Genomic DNA, 18,657 nt, shown 5'->3' with positions numbered 1-18,657 from the left:
CCTGGAGAGGGATCGCCATCGCTTTAGCATGGAGCCTGGGCATCTGCCTACATTCTAGCACGAAGACTTCATCTACAGTAATCATGAAAGCACTTTGAATTATTCTATGCAGTTCTCTTATCTGACTGCTTAGCATTTGTTCAGATTTCCCAAATAACTGAAGAGGAAACATAGAGAGGGTAACATTTATTACCTCTTTATTACCCTCTTATATACGTTTTTGAAAAGAGATCACTTTTCTGCAGCAAATACTATGCACTATTGTGGGGTTTTTTTTTCTGGAAGACCTTGACTTTTCTCATAAATTACCCAGTGTAGCAAACTGGCTGCACAAACATTAGTATGTATTTCCATTAATGTTGGGAATAGTACATTAATCCTAAAGGCCTTGCTTACTTGAGTTTTTAAAATAATGCCCTTGAGTCCTCACCCTAGTGCTGCCAGCCACTGAGTGACATGGCCTGCTTGTGCCAGGTGCCCCATGCTTCCCATTACAGATGCCCAGGGCTCAGTCTTGTGGCTTCACTCTGTGTTCTTGGAGCGACCAAGACAGACCCCGCAGACAAAGGAAGGACAGACTGGATGGATGAGGGGCAAAAGAAGGTGACTTGCTTTGGGGGTTTGACTTCAGATTTCTTATGGAAAGGGGGATTCTGGTATTTAGAGAAGTACGTTTATTTTTTTATTTTATTTTTTTAAATATTTTATTTATTTATTCATGAGAGACACAGAGAGAGAGGCAGAGACAGGCAGAGGGAGAAGCAGGCTCCACGCAGGGAGCCCGACGTGGGACTTGATCCTGGGACTCCAGGATCAGGCCCTGGGCTGAAGTCAGCACTAAACCACTGAGCCACCCGGGCTGCCCGAGAAGTACTTTTAATCTGTACTCTTATTGCCAGAGTTTCTTTGTCATCACATGGTTTGATTATAAAACGTGGACACTCTTTCTCTATGTTGGGCAAGGACACAGCAGAGGATAGTGGTTAAGAGCACATCTCCAGGGCCAAGTCCCAGCTCCCACCAGCCAGCTCTGCACCCTCAGGCAAGTCACATGACTTTTGGACTTCTATGTAATGCAGACAATGATATTACCTGCCTCACAGAATCATTCAAAAGGTTTGTGAGCTAATGTATGTAAAGTACTTAGTGCCGAATGTGACACACAGTAAGCCCTAATTAATAAGTGTTAGCCATTAAGGTAATGAAGAAAGAACAAGTGATGTAATTTTAATTCTCAATTCATTAAGGAAACATTATGAATAACTTTGAAAGCTCTACTTTCCTCATCTCAAAGGGCCTGAGACCTCAAGGATGAAGCTCGACGTGATAGTGGATCTCCCTCCATATAGAGGATCTAGTACAGGTCCCAGAGCTTCTCTGAAAGTACTTCCTTTAGGAACTAGGGAGCTAAAAAAAAAAAAAAAAAAAAAAAAACGGCATAAAATAGGAGCTAAAGTGGGAAAATATAGAGCTCATGTCCAACTTTAAGACCTCCTATGGATAATGTGTGCATCTGGCAGGGTTGCTACTTGGAAATAAGTTCTTCTAAGACTCAGCTTTCTGGGGCACCTGGGTGGCTCAGTCAGTTAAGCATCTGCCTTTGGCTCAGGTCATAATTCCAGGGTCCCGGGATCAAGCCCCACATAAGGCTCCCTGCTCAGTGGGGAGCCTGCTTCTCTCTCTGCCACTCCCCCTGCTTGTGTTCTCTCTCTCTCTCAAATAAATAAATAAAATCTTTAAAATAAAATAAAACTCTTTTTTTCTTTTTTCATCCATAATCTAGGCACTTTGCAATGTAAGACTTTGAGCTCACCTTAACAGTGGAGATGAATTCCTTCATGAAAGTTATTTTAGCTCTGTCTCCTCCCTGCAGGGTATTCTGGACAGCCCAAGTAGCAGAGAATGACAAATGACAAAAGAAGGAATGAGAGCTTCTTGGCAGAGCTCTGGAAGGGCAGCCCCCAGACAGCTCTCAGCAGACTGGTGCATGGTCAAGGAGAATGCTGAAGCCTGCCTTGCTCTGGGGCTTCTCAGTCCCTGGAACCAGGAATCCTGAGCTTAGGGGAGGTGGCATAGGTCACTGATGTATGATTCTGCATCCAGGTGACTATACTTAAGTAATCACTGAAAAATGCATCATCTTTATGTTGCTTGGGTCATAGGACCTGGGGAGCTCAGTCAGCTGAGTGTCTTTCTCTTGATTGCAGCTCAGGTCATGATCTTAGGGTCCTGGGATTGAGCCCTGTGTTGGGCTCTGTGCTCAATGAGGAGTCTGCTTTTGGATTCTCTCTCTCCCTCTAACCCACCCCCACCCCTACTCTATGTTGCCCAGGTCAGAAACGAACAACTCTTTGTGAAATAAATATTCATAATTTATTTTCAGCCAATTTCAGGAAAAATTCATGAGCCCAGGGGGGTTAAAAAACAAAATACTTGAGTGAAAGACAAGAAACTTGAAACCATCACTAAACTAATCCTATAACCTAAAGCATATACCTCTTCTCCTTCAGTTTTCCCATCTGCATGGCAATGGTAGTAATAGCAGTTCTGTTTATTTTGAGTTGTTTGAGAATTAAATGAGATAGTAAATGGAGGCACATTGAGCAGCGTGAAATGCTAGCACACAGGGGTAGTATTTTGGTTGAGTAGGAGAGAGCCTGAACTCTGGGGTCAGACTGCTTGGGTTCAAGACCAATGCTTTTTCTGGCCTGCCTAAGTGACCTGAAGCACATTGTGAATGCTCTCTCATGCAGGTTTTGCTCATCTGAGATTTCAGAGTAGGAACAGTACTTGTTCATCCGGCTGCTTTGAGGATTAAATGAAGTAATGTGCCATTTGAGGAGTTCCAGACAGACATTAAGAACTCTATATGCTACTATTATTTGGTTACCTTTCATCTATTTTTAAACATGCATTTTCCAGATTCTGTAAATAGGTCATACAAATGTACACATATAAACAAAGTTGGTAGTGCCTTGGAGAAATGTATATATCCCTTGTCCCTATACATAACAATGTTCAGACTAGAGGCAGTGGTTGCATAGAAGTGTCCTAGAGAAGAAAGTTTCTGGCTTGGTGATAAGACAAAATTACTCATTAGATCTTTTCTGGGCATCTTGTAAGTGGCAGGTGCTGCAAGTGTGGAAATAAATAAGATGCGGTAGTTGCCTCTAGGAGAGCACAAGGACGCGGGGCAGGGAGAGACAGAGTAGAATATACTGTGAGTGCTCTGATAGAGCTGTGGGTTGTACATGCCATGATAGAGGGGGAACCAGATGAGACCTGGGATAGACCAGGTGAGTCTCAGGTGGAGGTGGGAACCGGGTGTAGAGCAAACTTGACTTACTGCTCAGGGAGAAGTCAGAAAGCTTCATGCTATGGAGTTGCATCTTGGAGAACAAGTAGGCATTTTCCAGAAGGAAGTGGTGGAGACCTGCCCTCCTTCTGTAGGGTGGTAGCTGCCACTTGGATTTCTAACTAGGGCCATGCTGGGGTTTCTAAGTTATATGAAGTATAGAAGGGTCTGTTCACCCTCTTTTGTGTAAAAAAATAGTCCTCCTAGGCCTGTCACGGAGCTGTACCTTCACTCCAGGGGGTTTAAAGCCACCCTGTCTAATATGGTAGCCACTATTTATATGTGACTCTTTAACCAATATTAATTAAAATTAAATAAAATTAAAGGGTGAGTCCCTCAGTGACACTAGTTACATTCCAGGCCCTCAATAGTCACATGTGGCTAATGGCCTCCATATGGCCAGCCAGACATTTCCCATGCCACAGAACATTCTATGGAACAGTACTGTCCTAGACAGTGCTCTGGCATCACTCAGAGAAAGAAGTGGGACGTTTCTCTCTGCTGTCTCCCAATTCCTGCTGTTGTGAACCTCTGTGCTGGGTATTCAGGCTCGCAGGGGTTTTAGCCAGCTCTGTCCCAGGCTGTTTGAGAGCTACAGGCTGCCCAGTAAGACCTTGTGCGTGCAGTGACATCTGCTTTCTTCCAGATTGTAGTAGTTCTGACACACCCTGCCCAGATTCAACTTAAAATAGAGCATTGCTGAATATCTGGCTCATTTGAAAAACTGATGAAAAAAAAAAAGCTTTTTATTTACCCCTCTTCACTAGCACAGAAATCCTCTTGTGAACTCACATGGGCTTGGTTCTTATAATATCAGAGAGGTGGTCAGAGGAAGGTTGCCTGGAGGCGTCCCTGCCTATAGGGAGCTGGATGAAGACTCCTGCTTCAGAATTCTTAGAGTCATGCTCCAGGGTAAGGAGATTGCCCTGTGCACAGAGATTAATGTCTGACACTGGGTTTTGTCTTTGTATTCAAGAATTCTCTCTGCATGCAGACAAAGCTCACTGCTTGGCAGCAATCATAGCCAGGCCTCCCTGCCTTCGATGGAATCATGACAAATTGTACAAGGACAAGTATCATCAGATGAGCCAAAAGACTATGCTCTTCAGGAATGATAATCCTGTTGTGAAGCAAAAAGAACAAAGTGTGGTCCCCACAGCACTTCACTTCTAAACCTGCCATCAGAATGATTGTGTTCGAATCTCCATTACGACTTAAGATTTGCCACAAAATCATTTTATTGTATTCTTGTGTCTCTGGATATTACACAGTGCCAAGATCTGAGTGTAATGGGTATTAATTTCAGTTTGAGAGGCTTTTGGGGAGTTGGATTTACAGCTACTATCTGACCTGATTTTAGGAGGAATTTAACCTAACTTAACCCAGGTTTGGTTATAATTTTCCAGAATAGCTTTCATTTTAGGATCTAAATCCATCTGGATAACATGCTGATGTTATAAATTATAACATCTACCCAATCTGTTGAAGTAACCTGGAATTTCAGAGTTAGCCTGTTGGGAAGTCTGGAAGAAGTTTTTCCAGAATGCTGCTTCTCCTTCACTCATTGCTTATGAGCCCCCTCACCGCTGAAAGGGAGTTTTCGGTGTCAGTGAAAAATATCCCTGGTTTCATAGACAATCAAATACAGAGTCATGAAACTTCAGTCATGTTTAGTGCCTGGGTAGGCTGGTTACCTGTTGCCTTGTTTCAGATTATTGTTGTCATCTGCAATGATCAGTAGGATCAGGTGTGTTTAGAAAGGTTAAACTAGACCAATGGAAGCAGCAGTCGTATCTGTTGGCACTTATATGGGCATCATTTGAGTGCCTAACCTGGAGAAGACAGCAGCTGACCCAAGAGGCTCACTCAGTATCAGTGGTGCTGCAGTTTCCATTGGCTCAGTCTCCTCAAGGAAGGGGCAGAAAGGTAACTAGAGACAATGGAGATCATGCACAGGCATCAGTAACCTGTAACCTTGTTGGGCCTCAGTGCAGTAGAGCTAGAGGCCCTAGAAGAGAGGCTATGACTCTTCTTCTCTTTCAGGGATATTTCCTATCTGTGAGTGAGGGGACCTGTCAAGCATTTTCAGCACCCCCAGTTCCTATCCTGGTGCTTCACTGGGGTTGAGCCTCACAGGGCTTGAGCGCTATAACTTTGAGGCATTGGCCCTGGGGCCTCCTGAAAGGTACATGGGATGAAAGAAAGCAGGGGGATTAGTTGGTTGGTTATTGGCTGGGAGAGAATGGGTGATTTTTTTAAATCCCCACCTTTATTAAAGGTCTGTTTACAAAAAAGAAAATAGAAATGCTTTTTTTAAAAAAGATTTATTTATTTGAGAGAGAGAGAGAGAGAGGAGGGACAGAGGGAGAAGGAGAGAGAACCTTAAATAGACTGCACACTGAGTGGGGAGCCCAATGTGGGGCTTGAGATCATGACCTGAGCTGAAACCAAGAGTCAGATGCTCAACCTACTGTGCCACCCAGGTGCCCTGGAAAATAGAGATGCTTTTATCTGATGTCCTACTCTGGACACTTAAGGTTCAATTCTCAATTAACTTTACTAATAACAAGAATAAAGGGCTATGGGATCCCTGGGTGGCGCAGTGGTTTGGCGCCTGCCTTTGGCCCAGGGCGCGATCCTGGAGACCCGGAATCGAATCCCACGTCGGGCTCCCGGTGCATGGAGCCTGCTTCTCCCTCTGCCTGTGTCTCTGCCTCTCTCTCTCTCACTGTGTGCCTATCATGAATAGATAAAAAAAAAATAAAAAATAAAAAAAAATAAAAAAAATAAAAATAAAAATAAAAGAATAAAGGGCTATACTAATCTATCCATTGCCTTTTCACCAGGAGATTGTTTGCCTGGCTTTTCCCTAATAATAAGATACAGAATATCAATATGGAGCAAACCATGGATTACGAGAAGCAAGAGCTTCTGTCTGCTGAGGCAAAAGGGATCACTAGAAGAGTGCCATTCCTCCCAAATCTGAGCTCACTTGAATAAGTGAATGACTTCACCATCTCTCCAACACATGTTTGCACACTCCTTATATGTCTCACAGCATTACTGATACATCTGATGAACTATAATAGGAATAAGAAGGCTCGAGAGTTTGGACTAGTTGGGGAAAAGGCTGGTCTGAATTAGTGTGAATTCATCTCTACTCTATGTACATATATATGAAGAGTTTTATTTTGAATATATATGAAAACATAAATATAGAAGCATATATATAAATCCTTATGTATGTATATAAACTTTTATTCCTTTAAATGCCACTGAAGCATCATTTAAGAGTAGCTAGAATAGAAAGCACTTGTAGATAGGGGTCCCTCCTGGTTTTATTCTTAACTTGCTGACTTCTAAGCCGGGGTCCTCAGCACAGCACTATTGATATTTGGGTTGGATGACTCTTTGGAGTGTGAAGCTGTCCTATGCACTGTAGGCTGTTTAGCAGCATCCCTGGCCTCTATGCAGTGGATGCCAGTGGCACCCCCTACCCATGACATTTCCAGACGGTGTCCTGGTTGAGAACCACTGTTTAAGACTGTGTAGGATAACTCTTCAGGCCACAGAGTCCTCACTAATAAACTGAGGAGGGCACCTTCCAGTCCCTTTCCAGAATTGAACACTTCCAGGATGCCTGTAAAGGGTCCTGCCAGACTCAGAAGCCGCCTAACATCTGTGGTGTTATAACCAGGGGCACAGGTGGAAACATATTCTGAAGGTTAAACACTCTCATTGATATTATCCAGTGGCTTCTGTCGTTTCCCCTGCTTGCCCAGTCACCAAATACCAGGAGATGAATGATACTGTACTATATGCTTAAGAAGTCCCAATGGCGGGGATCCCTGGGTGGCTCAGCGGTTTGACACCTGCCTTTGGCCCAGGGCATGATCCTGGAGTCCTGGGATCGAGTCCCGCATCGGGCTACCTGCATGGAGCCTGCTTCTCCCCTGCCTGTGTCTCTGCCTCTCTCTGTCTGTCTCTCTGTCTCTCATGAATAAATAAAATATTTAAGAAAAAAAAAAAGTCCCAATGGACTTGAAGTTGCTCTTACTTTTAACTAAATGTTATCCACACAGCTACATTAACTGAAGAGGGTTCTCGAAATGATTTGGCTGAAATACCTGCTTTTCTTTCCTACAGGGATTCTTACATTGAAGAGAGCAAATGAGCTCCTGAGCACCTGCGTACCGGGCAGCTTTCTGATCCGAGTCAGTGAGAGGATCAAAGGCTATGCCCTGTCCTATCTGTCTGCGGAGGGCTGTAAGCATTTCCTCATAGATGCCTCTACAGACTCGTACAGCTTCCTGGGCGCGGACCGGCTGCAGCACGCCACCCTGGCAGCGCTGGTGGACTACCACAAGGTGAAATGGCCTACACTGTGCGGTGGCGTCCTCGGCGGCCCTAGCAATGAAAGGCAATTACAAGAAAAAAGATTGAAATGGGTAATGGGGGGATTAGTCTTTGATAATTCTTCTGGATACTCCGGATTCTTAACTGCATTTCCTTTATCCCGGAACCTGGTCCCTCAGATATTCAGGGAGAACTCGCTGAGGCAGAGAACGTAGAAGATACTAAACATCGGTGCACAGACGGATCCCGTCTGAGACCACTCTTGGGTAGAATTCATGCCCAGGAGGGAAAAATCATACATGGCAATTTGCAGATGAGAAAAACCTTTTTTAAGATTGTCATAAATCGATAAAGCTCCATGTAAATCAAGGGTATACAACAAGTTCTGTACTCTGAGGAGGCCGGAAGGGCATGGCATTATTATTTACAGTATCTTAACAGCCTGCCCTTCCCCGTCCCCGCAGCCTGGTCTGATCTCTGCCTTCTGATTCACAGGAGGAACCCATAACTTCCCTGGGGAAAGAGCTCCTTCTGTACCCCTGTGGTCAGCAGGACGAGCCGCCCGACTACCTGGAACTCTTTGAGTGACAGCCTCCGTCATGCTGTGTCATCCTCAGCCTCCATTGGGCTTTCCTCTGGGTAAACTCTGCTGAAACAGACATTTGTGTGTGAAGCCAACGTTACCCTGCAGCATAGCCAGGATTGATCAACAGCAAGGATGCTTGGAGCCCCATGGAGATCTCTCTTCTGCACTAATGCTGGAGTTAACCACATTGTATTCACTCCAAAAGACAAGGGAGATGATCCCCAATTTCAGCAACTCCCTAACATGAAGTCTACAACCTTAATGATGTACATAAATGAACAAAGAAGAAATGGAAACTTTCTAGGAATTAAGGCGTACTTCAAAACCCAGTAGCTCATGGTAACTATTTCATGACCTCTATACTCCCACTTTGCATCATTTCAAAACATCTCAGGATTGTGTTTAGATTAAGTTCCACATTGGCTTTGGGGAGCTGGCAAAAAAGCCTTTACTGGTGGCTGAAATGACCCTGCAGACACACTTCATTTATTATGCATGTTGGAGCCAGGATATAAGTAAGAGGCATTGAAAAACAAAAGTTGGGAATGGAAATCGAATGAGGAGTTTAAAACGGAGGAGAAGCTTAACATGTCCAGAAATACTGTGGACTGTAGGGGAGTGAGCAAACTGTTGTGCACTGTTTTCTCATTCCGGACAACAGGACAGTGGTCACCCCATCTACTTTGGATCCATCCACAAGCACACCAAGGAGGTTGAAGTGCATGCATGTGTGAGTTGCTGTCAGTAGTGATAGGCCAGCACAGAAGAGCATGTTGTGGGCTGAGTGGTATCCCCAGAAAGGCAGGGTGAAGTCCTAAGCCCTGGTACCTGTGAACGTGACCTTAATTGGGAATAGGGTCTTTGCAGATGTGATCAAGTTCATATCGGGTTCAGGTGGGCCCTCCATCCAATGACTGGCATCTTTATAAGGAGAGAGGGATTTGGAAACACACAGAGGAGAGGCAACCATGGGGTGACACAGGCTGAGACTAGTGATTCCAGGGGATTTCCTGCAAGCTAGGGAATGCCAAGAAGAGCTGGCCACCCCCAGGAGCTAGGAGAGCAGTATGGCACAGATTCTCCTCGGAGCCTTAGAAGGGAATGTGGCCATGCTGGCACCTTGGTTTCAGACTTCCAGGCTCTAGATCTATAAGAGAATAAATTTCTGTTGTCTTAAGCCTCTGAGTTTATGATAATTTGTTGCGGCAGCCCTCAGAAACTAACACAGAAGTTCATGTCATTACAGAACCTGATGGGCATTATGTGCCATTTGTTGCTCTACAGCCTGCCCCCTGATGATGAAGGAAGGATGGGAGAGGAGAGTAGCCTCCCACCTGGCTATGCAGGTTTGCTCAGGCAGGAATTGTATCCCACCTCCCTGCCATCTCCACACCCCCAACCCCTAGCAACCCTTGGGCCAGCCCAGCAAGGGCTGGAGTCACTATACCAGGGGTGCCCTGAGCCAGAGATGATGCTTCTGGGAAGGTGGAGATTCTCCTGCGCTCCAGTCCTCCTCCTGGTGTCGGCACTCTTTCCAAAGGAGCAGAGGTGGTTCATGAGGTTCTTGGTTGGGTAAAACACTCACTGCCAGTATAAAAGATAGCCAGAGAAGACAGTAGGATATGTGTGTATATGTGTCCGTATGGGTGTGTGTGTGCTTTAATGAGAAGGTTTTTAAACACAGACCATTGTAAAGTGTCACTTGAAATGTCCCCTGTGTACCTATAGTCTGAGAGATGACTGTCAACTAGACATCTATCCAAGAGACCCTGTCTTTAACCTTCATTTCAGTGATTAAATGGCCATGACTTTATAGAACTGCAAAGACAGCACGGGACAGGAAGGTACAAACTTCTGTTCTGTCCCCATATCTTCCCACCATTAGCCCTCTGAACTTCAGTTTTCACTTTTATTTTTTTTAAAAAAGGTATTTTTAAAAAATTGCAGTGTACCTGATATTTAACATTAAATTAGTTTCAGCTGTACAACATAATGATTTGACCTTTGAAACAATCTTTGACCACTGAAACAATCACCACTGTAAGTCTAGTTATCCATCACCTTACAAAGTTACAAAGTTGTTTTTCTTGTGATCACTTTTAAGATCTACTCCCTTAGGGCAGCCCAGTGGCTCAGCAGTTTAGTGCCACCTTCAGCCCAGGGCGTGATCCTGGAGACCTGGGATCGAGTCCCACGTTGCGCTCCCTGCATGGAGCCTGCTTCTCTCTCATTCTGTCTCTCTCTCTCTCTCTCTGTCTCTCATGAATAAATAAATAAAATCTTTAAAAAAAACCTCTCTTAGCGACTTTTAAGTCTGCACTGTAGCATTATCAATGATTGTCACCATGCTGTGCGTCCCCATGGCTTACTGATTTTGTAACTGGAAGTCTGTACCTCTTGACCCCCTTCACCCACTTTGCCCACCTCCCAACCCTCCTTCCTTCTTGCAACCACCAATCTGTTTTCTGTACCTATGAGTTTGGCTTGGTTTTGTTTGTTGTTTAGATTCCACATATCAGTGAAACCATAGGGTATTTGTCTATCTCCTATTTATCTTAGTCACCATCATACCACTGAGGTCCATGTCACAAATGGCAAGATCTCATCCTTTTTTATGGCCAAGTAATATTCCATGGTGTACATACACCATATCTTTTTACCCATTTGTCTATGGATGGACACCTGGGCTGCTTCCATATCTTGGCAACTGCAAAGAATGCTGCAATGGACATAGGGGGTGCATGTATCTTTTTGAATTGATATTTTTGTTTTCTTTGGATAAATACCAGAAGTGGAATTCCTGGGTCATATGGTAGTTCTGTTTTAATTAAAAGAAAGTGTTTTTACTAGCTGATTTTTATTCATCCAGTTCTGAAATCTTAAGGTTCTGAAATGAATAGAAAAGTACCCTGTTGTCACTAATCATTATGAAGACATACGATTCCAGCATCACCGTCTGCTTAAAATTATTCTGGAAGAAATAAGTATAGTCATACCGGATATAATGACACTAAGTAACTGTGGGATATACTAAGTACTGTCAGATGGCTTAGAAAACAGGAAATGACCTGACTGAATTAACCTAATAGTACAAGGGGGGGTGGGTCTGAGTTCTGTACTATTTTATCCTTTTGGTTATTAACATTCAGAGGAATAAACTGTCCATTTTTTGATGATGTGATGGCCAGCAGTAATACTTGAAATTCTTAGGGGGTGAGAACAGTACAGAATTCAGGAAGTGGTTAAAACCGAATGGGGTTGAGGAAGCCTGAATTCTCATCATAGCTCAACTATTGGATACAGTCAGTCTCCCTGTGTCTGACCCTTGGCCTAAGGCAAGGATGTCGGAGCCCTGGTCCTGCACCCCGCCCCCCCCCCCCTTCTGCTGCCTCAGCAAGCTCCCCTCCTTGGCTGGCCTAAGGTTTCTGGTCTGGGGTGTTTCCCTGCTATTACCCTCCAGGTCCGAGTTCCCAACACTCCAGTCGGCCTACTCTTTGGAACTGGGTGCAAATGCCTCTCACTGCCCATATCGACTCTCCTCTTTCTCAACAACTTCAGGGAGATTGTAGAATCTCCTCTTACAGTCGTCCCAGATTCTCTGGCTGCCACCCCGTCCTCCAGGCCCTCACAATCATTAGCCCCCACTGGGTCACCTGTAGGGCCCCTGGTCCTGGTCTCCCTCCCTCCCCAGCTATGGAGGATGCGCACGAAAGTGACTTTGTGCCTCTGGGTCACCAGCAGAGCTGAGCAATGCCAAGAAACGCCCGTGGGCCCAAACTTATGCCAAAGAAGGAGAAACACAGAGTTAAGAAAAAGGAGAACAAGTGGCGATGGGCATGGACAGGTCACTTACAATATCTTAGGGGCATCTATATCAAAAGTTGCCATTTTTAATTAACCCTCCCTTTTAAGTGTAAAATAATGGCATGTGCTAATGTGGCAAAAATGTGCTTTTAGATCTAAAATCATTCGTGGCCGGAAGTCTCAGAGTGGCGGCTTCCTGTGGAGGCAGCTTTCCGCAGGCAGCGCTGTGGGCCTCACGCGGGACGCCTTGGGACGCCCGCCCGTGACGGTGACAGGCAAGGAGACAAGACGACCTACAGGGGCTGCGGGGCCTCCTGGCTTTCCCGCCTGCGGGGACGCGGACGCGGTCAGTGCCTTCCGAGGCCGGGCCGGGGCTCCAGTTCCGCGGCAGAGCTCGCCCGCCCTCCCCGCGCCGCCCCGCCCCGCCCCGCCCCGCCCGCCTGCGCCCCCTCCGCCTCCCGCCCGCTCCGGGTCTGAGGTGTGTCCGAGCCGCGCCTCGCCTCTCGCCTCTCGCCTCTCGCCTCTCACCTCGCCTCGCCTCTCGCCTCGCCTCGCCTCGCCTCGCCTCTCGCCTCTCGCCTCTCGCCTCTCGCCTCTCGCCTCGCCTCGCCTCTCGCCTCTCACCTCACCTCACCTCGCCTCTCACCTCTCGCCTCTCGCCTCACCTCACCTCGCCTCTCGCCTCACCTCACCTCGCCTCTCGCCTCTCGCCTCGCCTCGCCTCGCCTCTCGCCTCTCGCCTCTCGCCTCGCCTCACCTCGCCTCGCGCCTCGCCTCTCGCCTCTCGCCTCACCTCACCTCGCCTCTCACCTCTCGCCTCGCCTCGCCTCTCGCCTCTCGCCTCTCGCCTCGCCTCGCCTCTCGCCTCTCGCCTCTCGCCTCTCGCCTCGCCTCGCCTCTCGCCTCTCACCTCACCTCACCTCGCCTCTCACCTCTCGCCTCTCGCCTCACCTCACCTCGCCTCTCGCCTCACCTCACCTCGCCTCTCGCCTCTCGCCTCGCCTCGCCTCGCCTCTCGCCTCTCGCCTCTCGCCTCGCCTCACCTCGCCTCGCGCCTCGCCTCTCGCCTCTCGCCTCACCTCACCTCGCCTCTCACCTCTCGCCTCGCCTCGCCTCTCGCCTCTCGCCTCTCGCCTCGCCTCGCCTCTCGCCTCTCGCCTCTCGCCTCTCGCCTCTCGCCTCGCCTCACCTCGCCTCGCGCCTCGCCTCGCCTCACAGCGCCCTCCGGCGCCCTCGGCCTGTGCGCGCCTTCTGTTCTCACGCGCACCTGGACGCCGGAGGCCGTCCCCGGTCCCTCCCGCCCCGCGCCGGCCCTTCCTCCTGCCCGAGCCCAGGACTCGAGGAGGCCTCCCTGACGCAAGGGCTTCGTTTTCGGGTGGTGAAGACACACTGGTCCTGAGTTGGCTCCCTCTCGCAGAAAGTCCGGCAGCTGTCGGTGTGATCCAGGCCAGCTCACTGGCCAGCTGCGTGGAATCTTTTTTTTTTTTAAGAGTTTTTGTTCATTTGAGAGACACACACACAGAGAGCGGCGAGCGAGCGAGCCCAAGCAGGGAGGAGGGCCCGAGGGAGGGGGAGAAGCAGACGCCCCGCTGAGCAGGGGGAGGCAGGATTGCTGGGTTCTTGCCTCACGGAGCCCAAGAATGAGTCTCAGACAAAGGAGACTGGATGAAGCCACGGAGGTTTATTAAGGATACAGAGATAGCTCAGGACTGAGAGGGGTCCCCACGGGGTTGTCCCTGGGGGCCTGGAGGGCTGGCCTTTTATGGAAAGCCAACCAGGGAACCCAAATCCTTTTAACATCTCCACTGACCTCACCACGAGTGCGGACTAGTGAGAACACCTTCAATGGCTCACTTCCTCTTTAGGGTCCGGTAACTTGTTGATCACAAGTAGCTGTTATAACAAGACTCCACCTCTGGCACCTGGGCAGGATGGTCTGGTTTGCTTATCTAGGGTGTCCTTTCACCTCCACATTTTTGGGATTTCTGTGAGTCTGATTCCATGCTCCCTCCCTATCTCTCCCTACCTAGCCCTGCCTGTCCCTTACTTACTGATGCAGGACTTGATCCCCGGACTCTTGGATCATGACTTGAGCCAAAGAAGATGCTTAACTGATTGGGCCACCACGGTGCCCTATCACTGTGTGCAATCTTAAAAGAAAAAAAAAATACTAAGCCCATCTGAGCTTCAGCTCTCCAACAGGAGTTACTTAAGAAACCCACTGGGTTCTGAGGCTTAGAAAAGAAGTGTGCAAAGCGTCTGGCATATATAAAGTTCTCCCGAAATAGTAGCTATTCTTTGTGAATCACAGGTCCAACTAAGGCAGGATTCATGCCCTCCCTGCTCTTCTGTTATGAACTCGGTTTATATAACCAATGGGCTGTGTATACCAATGGCCCATCTGCTGGAGTTTGTGGGATGAGTTGTCAGGGAGAAAGGGCAGCTTTTAGAGTAAGGGGTATAACGGGGAGTCCCACAACGGATCAGCCAGTTGAAGTAGCATGCAGAGAGATGGCTACCTTTGTCTGAATGACGAATGGTAGGTTTATGGGTGGCATCCTCATAATGGTGGATTTTGACAACCCCCAAGTCTGCAGGGACCAGTCCTTACCCCAAATTGGTCACTGACAAATTGAGTTGCTCAGGAATTCCTGATCACAAATCCCCTAAGTATTTGCCTGGCTTTTTGACCAAAGACTTGCAACCCCAAATCCCTTTGGGATTAACTTTGTTTTGTGGCCCGAAAAGGCCAGGCAGAGCCAGTGCTAACCCAGACTGCCAGGAAGGGGGCAAGCCCCCACCACCGTCATCAGTCTTAGTCAGCTTTTGTTTTCCTTCAGCCAAAAGGATGTTCCTTCACGTCTTCCTGCCAGCTGAGCCCAGCTCCGGTGACCCTCCACCACAGTGCACTTCTACAGCCGGACCACATGGCTCCGAGTGACCCTAGCCCCCTGCCGTGCTCTCAGTGGTGGTGGCGGTGGGGGAGCTCGGAAGGTGCTTCCCAAACACAGCTCCCACTGCCCCTCCTGACAGCCCCACACCCTACAGGTGGGATGTTTGAGGCTAACGACCAGAGAAGGAACCAGTAGTTAATACCTTTTTTCCTTCAGCCTCTCTGAATGTAATGTGAGGGTTTTGCTGTTTGTTCTCCCCTTGTATTTATTTTTCCTGTTTCTTTTTTTTTTTTTTGGAATATTTATTTATTTTTTTATTGGTGTTCAATTTGCCAACATATAGCATAACACCCAGTGCTCATCCCGTCAAGTGCCCCCCTCAGTGCCCACCACCCAGTCACCCCCACCCCCGCCCACCTTCCTTTCTACCACCCCTTGTTCCTTTCCCAGAGTTAGGAGTCTCTCATGTTCTTTCTCCCTTTCTGATATTTCCCATTTATTTTTTCTCCTTTCCCCTTTATTCCCTTTCACTATTTTTTATATTCCCCAAATGAATGAGACCATATAATGTTTGTCCTTCTCCGATTCACTCAGCTGTTTTAAAAGGGTTTCACATCCTAGCAGGCTGGGTGATCATTATTGTTGTTCTTCAGACACTGGGCAGGGGTGAGGAGTCAGAAATGGGGAGGGGAGTCAGAAATGGGGAATTAACAGCCAAGCAGGAGGGAACAGCGAGCTGAAGTCCTGCCCCCCAGGTTGATGAAGAGGAAATCCAGTTCACCGGGTATAGCCTGTAGCTGGAGGCCGTCTGTACAGTCGACCACCAGACATTTGGGGAGTCTTGGGCAGAGGTTGCTGAAGGGGCCTGGCCCTGCCTGAGCCTCTGGGTGATGGGGTGACAGGCAGAGAGCGCCCAGGGGCGGTGCCTGCTTCTCTCCCCAGGTCATGATCTGTGCTCTCCCCTGGAAGAGCAGACAAGGCCGAAAAGGCCAAGAGACCCTGGGGAGGACCCTCCAAAGGGCGAGCTCAAAGGATCAGTGTCACAGAGACATTGAGAAAGGCACCTCTGCTGAGAGAACATGTTCTGTGTGTAGAAGGAACCACCGCCCAGCGTCCCCACCCCGGGCTGGCAGGCTCCCCATAGCTTTTGGCAGCAAGAGCAAAGCCCTGGTGGGGTCATGCCAGGAGAAACAGCTTTGAATTCAAATATAAAGCCAATCAGAATATGGATCACACAAAGCTGCCAGTTATTTGATGGGTGTTGGGAGTAAAACACACCCACCCTTGAAGGGACCCCCCCTGAGGACAGGACCCCTGATGAGCAAGTCTCAGATCCAGGTCAGGCCTTTTTTCAGAAGGTGAGGATTTAACCTGTGCTCCCCTCCCATTCACAGCAGCCTTTATATCCACAGAGTGCATGTTGGGGGCATGCAGGGGGCAAAAAGGGCATGCAGAGGGCATGTGGGGGCATGCAGGGTGGTATATGGAGGGCATACAGAGGGCATATGGGGGGCATATGGCGGGTATGGGGGGAATACGGGGGTATACAGAGGGCATGCGGGGGGCATACGGGGGACAATGGAGGGCATATGAGGGGCACATGGAAGGCATACAGAAGGCATATGGGGGGCATGAGGGGGGCATACAGGGTCATACAGGGGCATGTGGGGGGCAATGCTGGGGGGCATATGGGGTCATACAGAGGGCTACTTCCAAGGCTTCAGAGCCCCCACCCTCACAGAAGGCCTGCAGCCAGGACGGGGAAGCTCTGTGCATTCCGTGTGTTCCTGGGCCTCTGTGTTGTTCTCACTCATTGTCAGGGGATTCTGAGGTGTGCTGAAGAGCAGAACATGGTGGGAAACTGAGGCAGCAGAGAACAGACTCTGGACTTGCTGGAGGCCGAAGCTCCCTCCTCCCCCCACCCCCACCCTGACCTTGTAGCCCTCTGCAGCTGGAGGCAGGATGTGGTGTGAAGGTGTGACCCCGAGCAGGTTCCTCACGGTTCCCGCACCTGGAAAATGGTACTGCCTGCTTGAGGAGGTGGTCTTCTGTGCGGGAGGTGCCTGGCTCTACAACCAACCTCAAAAACCTCTAATGCTCTTCGACTGCCTGGGGCTCATCAATGCAGTCCTGATGACCAGCTGCGATGGGGAGGGAGTGGTGGGGCAGGAGGGCAGGGGAGTCCTGCTAGGTAGCCTCCGCCAACTGTTTCCACAGTGTAAATACTCCCACCTTGGTCCACTTCAAGCTACTGACCTGCCATTACTGAGTGAGATGGGGGAAGAGGTGGGTCAGCTCACCACGGCTCAGAGGGGACCCAGGTCTGCATGGACGCCCCCGCTCCAGGGAGATGGCTGGGCTAGTTCTTGGGTGACCCAGATACCATGAGAACAGAGGGAAGATGCAGACAGCGCATCACACAGGCCCAAGACTCAGCACTTCCTTCGTCTAGAAGTTCTCATGGGACTGGGTCCTCTAAGCCAGAGGTCCTCACTCCTTTCCTTTGCTGTCTGGGGTTAAATTCCTAGCCCCCTAACTGTAATGTCGCAGCAGGGCCTTCACCAACCCTTCTGTATACAGGACAGGGTAGGTCCTGCTAAGGCCTGAATGTTTGCAACCCCCCCCCCCAAATTCAGATGTTGAAGCCCTACTGTGATGGTATTTGGAAGTGAGGCCCTTAGGAGGTACTTAGCCCTCTGCCGGGTCTCTGTCCTGCGTGGATCCAGTGAGATGGGTCCTCACCAGACAACGGATCTGCCCGCCCCTCAATCCCGGAATTCTCGGCGTTTGTGACCTAATCATCCCCTTGCTGGTTAGGCCACCTCATCCAGGGACGTTTGTACAGCAGCCCAAACTAAAACAGACCCCCCTCTTACATGTGCTTTAAGAGGACTCCTACTTGTTAATAAAACTGCTATACCTAAGTTCTAAAAAGAGAGAAATAGGTCAATATTATGCTGTTTCCTTTCTTCTTCATCTACCTCAGCAATTCTTAACCAACTGTTGAAACTCAATTCCTAATCACTGCCTCAGGCATCAGTGATATGCAACCGACAGCAGCACAAATGGCTGGTTGGCCCCCAGAGTGCAGCCTGGGATTACACCGTCCGCAGGACACCCAGACCTGCCTAATCACAAGGTCGCAGCATTGCTGCCGGCCTGCTGGAAGTGCATCCTCCTGACACCTGGAGAATATGGGCAGGACTGTGCAGGGCAGTCCCGCGGAGCCCCCAGAACTGCTGGAGAGAGGCCAGAGATGCCCTGAATCTCCAGTATCCCAACTGTATGTGAAAATATGAAACCCAGTCAGAAAAGGACCTTAGAAATCATTTCTCAATTTCTTCTAAAAAAAGACAAGTGAAATAATATTAACAGCCAGGTTTTCCCTTGTGGTTCTCTCCTTCTAGACCAGTGGTCCTCAAAAGGGGCAGGTAGGGGGGTGCTTTTGTGCCCTCCAGAAGACATGTGGCAATGACTGCAGACATATTGATTGTCAATGTAGGTGAGAGATGCTCCTTGGATCTAGCAGGTGAAGGCCAGGGATGCTGCTAAATACCCTACAGTACACAGGGCAGCCCTGGCAACTATGAGGGATCTAGCCCATGGGGTCTGTTGCACCAGGGTTCAGAAATCCTGGTCTCTCCACATTAAAAAAGTTTTCC

At 48.6% G+C, this 18,657-nt stretch overlaps 1 protein-coding gene across 5 annotated transcripts in view; it reads left to right on the top strand.

Annotated features, from left to right (window-relative positions):
* Nucleotides 1-9,474, top strand: part of SH2D4A (SH2 domain containing 4A) — a 71,367-nt gene extending 61,893 nt beyond the window's left edge. For all 5 annotated transcript variants that reach the window (XM_072776753.1, XM_072776750.1, XM_072776751.1 and 2 more), the window contains 2 exons: nt 7,502-7,722; nt 8,207-9,474. In XM_072776753.1, the coding sequence (XP_072632854.1) occupies nt 7,502-7,722; nt 8,207-8,299 (314 nt within the window). In that variant the 3' untranslated portion in view covers nt 8,300-9,474. The remainder of the gene's footprint in view (nt 1-7,501; nt 7,723-8,206) is intronic.
* The last annotated feature ends 9,183 nt before the right edge of the window (nt 9,475-18,657 follow it).

This window comes from Canis lupus, chromosome 15 (assembly GCF_048164855.1).
Source record: "Canis lupus baileyi chromosome 15, mCanLup2.hap1, whole genome shotgun sequence".
Classification (NCBI taxonomy): Eukaryota; Metazoa; Chordata; class Mammalia; order Carnivora; family Canidae; genus Canis; species Canis lupus.
Note: the sequence above shows the minus strand (reverse complement) of the source record. Positions and strands in the feature narration are given on the sequence as shown.